Source organism: Sinocyclocheilus anshuiensis, unplaced genomic scaffold, assembly GCF_001515605.1.
Source record: "Sinocyclocheilus anshuiensis isolate Anshui unplaced genomic scaffold, SAMN03320099.WGS_v1.1 scaffold1517, whole genome shotgun sequence".
NCBI lineage: Eukaryota > Metazoa > Chordata > Actinopteri > Cypriniformes > Cyprinidae > Sinocyclocheilus > Sinocyclocheilus anshuiensis.
In genome coordinates this window covers 334861-340272 of record NW_015540950.1, presented here as the reverse complement: position 1 = coordinate 340272, position 5412 = coordinate 334861, and the positions used below count along the sequence as shown (strand labels likewise).

The following is a 5412-nucleotide window of genomic DNA, read 5'->3' as shown; positions in this document are numbered from 1 at the left end:
GTAGAGTTTGCGTCAGTCATTTGTTTCCAGGTTTGAAACTCGTGTTACACATTTGCTCCACATGCACAGGTCTATTGCAAGAGTATTTCTGTGTTTCGGTTTCAGTGAAATTTCGATTAAAGTCTCTGAGCCAGTCAGCTGTGCTCGCGGCGATCCGAGCTCGATTCCCAATGCTTTACGGTCTGCTCTCTACTGTCCTATCCAATAAAGGCATAAATAAATAAATCTCTCCGGCAAAAAGGTGTGATGTCAGTTGTAGCGATTCATCAAGCACTTTGAATCCAAGCAGCTCTCTGTTGGTGAATACGGCAGCAGTTGTGGAATCGGGAATATTTGAATTCAAATTCCTTCTGAATTCACCCACAAAAATCTGCCAAATGATAAACGTGACTTCTATGAAAGCTTCATTCTGCCATGGAATAAAAAAAACAAAAAATGTTAACTGCTCACAATTCTGACTTTCTAATAAATGCAAGTTTATATCTTGAAATTGCACTTTTTTTTTCTCTCCTCTCGAGAGTTATAAACTTACAACTCTTGACTTTTTTTAATGAGTTTACATCTTTCAATTTTGACTTTTTCTCAGAATGGTGAAATGTAAACTCAGAGTTTCTATGATCAAAATGCAAAGGTAATTGGGACGTTTTATGCAACAGTTCTGTATTTTGACAAACTTGTATGCCGTCCTGGATTCAGTGAACCCTTTCATGCACTACCAATTAAACTCCAGGTCATATTTTATGTAAATTCCCATCCACTGTGAGATCTTGTGTAAATAACTCGCACACGATAGCTCTTGTATTTGATGCCTTATCAAATTCAATGCTGAGTTTGGTAATCCAGATATAACTATTTGCTGAGTAGAGCCACTAGTCTGTTGCAATATTGGAAATGCTGCATAAAAATGCTTTTTACAAAGATTAAAATATTAGATTGTTGGGCATTGTAGTTAGACACAAATCTGATCCCAGGTCAGGGTCATCGTGGTCTGTTTATTGTGTCTGAGCAGCTTCATGCTAAAAGGGTTTAAATTATAGTAACAAGTTAGCAGTGAGAAATCAGTTTTTTTGAAAGCAGGTTTTCAAACGAAACATGTTTTCTGTGTATAGCACTAATCCACACAAAACCCACAGACCTTCACTGATCTGCAAGTGCTTGATCTATATAAACATTTACTAAATGCTGTAAAACCATAGAAGACTGAAAGCATATAGTGACCACTAACCAAAGTAGTAATGGAGCAATGAATTCTTTGCAGGGAAATAAATATGTACAGCATTATTCACAGACAGTACTTTAAGGGAAACTTATCAAAATCATATTAATACAGTGCTAGTATAACCGAAGTGAAAGGAGCATAGTTAAAGTCAGATGCACGATGAGACCTGTGATAGTGTGAAGGCACATGCGCCTTTTTTCCTGATCATTTTAGAGTAACTCGAGGATGACTTTATTCTGGTGGAAACTTAAGAAGTCGAAGGGGGTTTGGAGTTCAATTTTGGCTCTTGTTTGTTAGTATTGACTATTCAGGACAAAGTCTAGCACAGTCCATTACTGCTGAACACCAGGATCTGTCTTCTTGACTGGCATCTGCTCTGTTCCCTTGCTTGTCCTTTCTGCTGCAGTTTTGGCATTTTTTTTAAATGTATCAAAAAAAAAAAATGCAGTTCATGAAATTGTAATATTAGTGCTTTTTCACAATATCTATTAGCTATGCTGTGACTTTAAAGTGGAGAGCTTGACTGCCAAACGTGACCGAGACCTCTGTAACCCCTCATCACCTGACTTTCTGACCTTTGAGGATCCTCAAGCATTCCAGGTGAAGAGTGTCTGGGAGCTGATCCGAGCTCTCAGAGCCTTCAGGCTTTGCTCGTTCCCTGCGCTGGTTAACAACTGTAGTAATGTGAGGCAGCAGCTGGAGTTTTGTGTGAACCGCCAGTGAAGCACACTTACTGACTTATAAAGTCACCACAGTTTGGCGCATTCTGTTAGCTTGGGAAATGTAGAAATTTCATCTAGTAACTGGCTAAATTATGGGGAGTAAAATACCTGGAAATTTCTTTAAGAAATATGTTGTGATTTAGTTATTTTATTTACTTATTTATTTGTTTTGTTTTTTCAGCTCTAAAATATTTCATTGGTTATGCACTACTCTTTGTGGTTGGCAATATCTATTAAAATGTGTATAACTGCTGCTTGGTTTATGTATTTATTAAAATCCAATGCTAATCTATTTTGTTTCCTTGAATTTTAGTATTTTGAGTGCTGTAAATCCTGAGTTTTTCATAGATCATGCCGAGGCTCGTTTCAGATGATTGTTGCCACTCAGAGCGACGGCCGTGACACGGTACACCTGTGTTACTGACTGGTCCTTGCGAGCACTGTGCAGCTCTGTGATGTGTTTAGCTTGGAGGAGCTGGGGCTTGGCAGACACTGTGTGTTTTGGTCAGCTGCTGGGCATGTGTGACCATCTCTCGCTAAGAAGCTTGATTCTGGATACGCGTTCATGTTCTTGGCTCTCTGGAGCAGCCGTCACCCTCAGGGCCTCTTCTCCTCTCAGCACAGCACGGTTTCTCGCTGTATAAATCTGTATCTGCTGAAGAACCGCACCGTGCTCCAGGGAATCCGTAAGAGATCTGCTGCAAGAGAAGATCACAGGCGCCAGATAGAGAGAAACCAGCCTAAAGACATCAGAACTTCAATGAAGGCCATGCATTTGAGGCATTATCCTTTGAAAGATGTGAACAATAGTGCCTTCTGGTGGATGTTAATGATGATTTGGGATTAAAATGAACATGAATTCAAAATTGGCCCTTTTTAAAGCATGTTCCTGGTGTTACTGTGCGTAATTCACCAGTGCAAATTATTCCAAAGAAAAAAGTCTTCCTTTGTAACACACATTATTTGGAATAATTAAAATTTTTGAATTTATTTTAAGGAGTCTCTTCTGCTCACCAAGACTGCATTTATTAGATCAAAAACACAGTATATTGTGAAATATTATTACAATTTTTTTTTTATTGTTTTCTATGTGAATCTCTGTTAAACTGTAATGTATTTCTGTGATGCGCAGCTGTATTTTCAGCATCATTACTCCAGTCTTCAGTGTCACATGATCTTCAGAAATCATTATTGAGCACTGTGAACATTGCCTCGGTTGTCAACCAAAGAAAATCAAATAAAATATATTAAAATATTCCAAACATCTTCTCTAAAATGTTGTGCTTATACAAGGTTTGTCTCTCAGCACCTGTGCCTGCGCTGTTTACCTAACTTTATTTTAAACCCTCTCTTTGTCCAACACCAAATGGAAAAGGAGGAAAGAGAAATGAGTGGAGGTGGGAAAATGAAGGAGGGCTTTGAGATAATTATCACCTGGACTTTAATGGCCTTTCCTCAGTTTCTAACACACACACACTCTCTCACACACACACACACACACACCCACTCTCTCACACACACACACACACACACACACACACACACACACACACACAACACCTGAGCAAATGCCATGCAGAGCTGGAATCGACCCTGTGATTATAGTGACACAGTGATGATGGTTAAAATACTGTGTGAGAGACAGATGTCGGTTTTATTTGTTTTCATTTTTTGTTTTAAATTCTCACTTTCACATTCTGTCATAATCTGCATGTGTAATACTTTCTATAGGGAGTGAATTCAGGTAAACATGGGCACTTTTTGTAATTGAGATTACTGGTAAAAGTGGCCCAGTTATCCTTAGGCTTAATCTTTCTTGCCTATCAAGTCATCATAACCTATCAGTTATCATGACTGTTAGTGTGCATCAGCCATATTGTAATTTTTTGTCATGACTTTAATTTTCAGCGAGTTCCTCACAATTTGAAGAATAGAGCATTGGGAAAAGCAAACTAAACTGTTAACTGTTTGCCTCATTAATTAATTAATTGACCAACTAAATTAGATTTACCAATGTATGGCATTTTATGACAGGAATAAAAAGCACTATTGTGTTGTAAGGTATTAATGTTAAAGAATATGGAAAATCTTTATAGTGAGACTTACAGATCAGACTTAGAGAAAAGGTCTAGCAACTTTATTTTGCAGATGCCGCTTGGTTTCAAATTTCGGTTTCTAATGCAGTGACGTTTAAATTATGGCGAAGTGTCCAGATACTTTTTGGGTCCACTATAGAATGTGGATTTATTATGTATACACACACACACACACACACGATTATAAAGAATAATAATAATAGTACAATTAAACTCATTCAAACTTTATTTTGTCATTTAAGCATACAAATAGAAATAAGTAAAATATACATCATTATTCAGCTATTACATCAAGCAATAGTCAGGATAAAACATAACTTCAAACCATCTCATGAATAGCAGAGATTTTCTTTTTCTGCCATAAGCACAAAAAGTATTACATTTTAAACTACAGTGTTTTGGTTTGTCTCTCCAATGCAGTCATAAAATGCACAGTGCTTCCATCATCTTCAGAGCAAAGTCGTTGATTGATGCAGACATCACCGTCTCCTCGCAAACTTTGTCTTACGTGTTATTTTTCTGTTTATTCTCAGAATACTGCTCTTGCGCCAAGGTCAAAGTAAGACCCTTGAGCATGAGCATGCTGTGGCTGTGTGTAAATATGCCTTAGGGGTAAATGCAGGGAGGACCGAGGATCCTGGCAAAGACGGAGTGAGTAGGAAGGAAAAGGGTTATAAAGGGACGGGGGAGCAGAGGAGGAGAGCGAGGAGTCTAGGGAAGGGAGCAAAGAAGGGTGCAGTACCACATCTGGCAGATAGGGGGCAGCAGAATTGAGCTGCGAGAAGCTGCCTATCTCAGAGCGAGCTACAGCGGGGTAAGCGTTTGAAGAGGAAGGGCATTGCGGATGGGTCGAGGCTGGATTAAACTGAGACAGTAACTGAGAGCTGTGGATTGGGGGGAAGGACTGGGATGGAATTTGAGCAGGGTTTGCCGTTTGGGCTGGGATGTGAGGGAAGGAGGGATTAGGGAATGACTGGGTAAAGACAGACTGAATTTGGATTGTGTTTGGGATGGCAGGGATACTGTGGATGGAGCTAGATGAGGGCAGAGTCAGGCTCTGGAGCAGATGTGGGTAAGAAGTGTGAGCAGGGTTTGGGAGAGGAGCAGGGGCAGTGTGTTTGGGTGCAGGGAATAAAGGGACGGAGTATGCTGCGGAAGTGTGCAGTGCGTTGGAAACTGATTGCACCAAACCTTGAAGGCTAACATTGGTGGAAGGGAAGGGAAAAGATCCAGTTGTTGGATAAACTGGGTTTGGAACTGTTGGGATGGATGAGGATTGGGAAACTGGAAAAGAACCAGTGGCTGGAGTTTGAGCAGGTCCAGAGGTACTCAAGCTGAGGCTAGGGTTCTGCTGAACATAGGGGAAGGAGAAGAG

The 5412-nt window shown here is 39.8% G+C and overlaps 1 protein-coding gene across 1 annotated transcript in view; it reads right to left on the bottom strand.

Annotated features, from left to right (window-relative positions):
* Positions 1-4559: 4559 nt before the first annotated feature.
* Positions 4560-5412, bottom strand: part of LOC107689934 (T-box transcription factor TBX6-like) — a 5620-nt gene continuing 4767 nt past the window's right edge. Inside the window, exon 9 of the mRNA XM_016488122.1 lies at positions 4560-5412. This exon is cut by the window's right edge and continues 1 nt beyond it. Within this exon, the coding sequence (XP_016343608.1) occupies positions 4567-5412 (846 nt within the window). The 3' untranslated portion in view covers positions 4560-4566.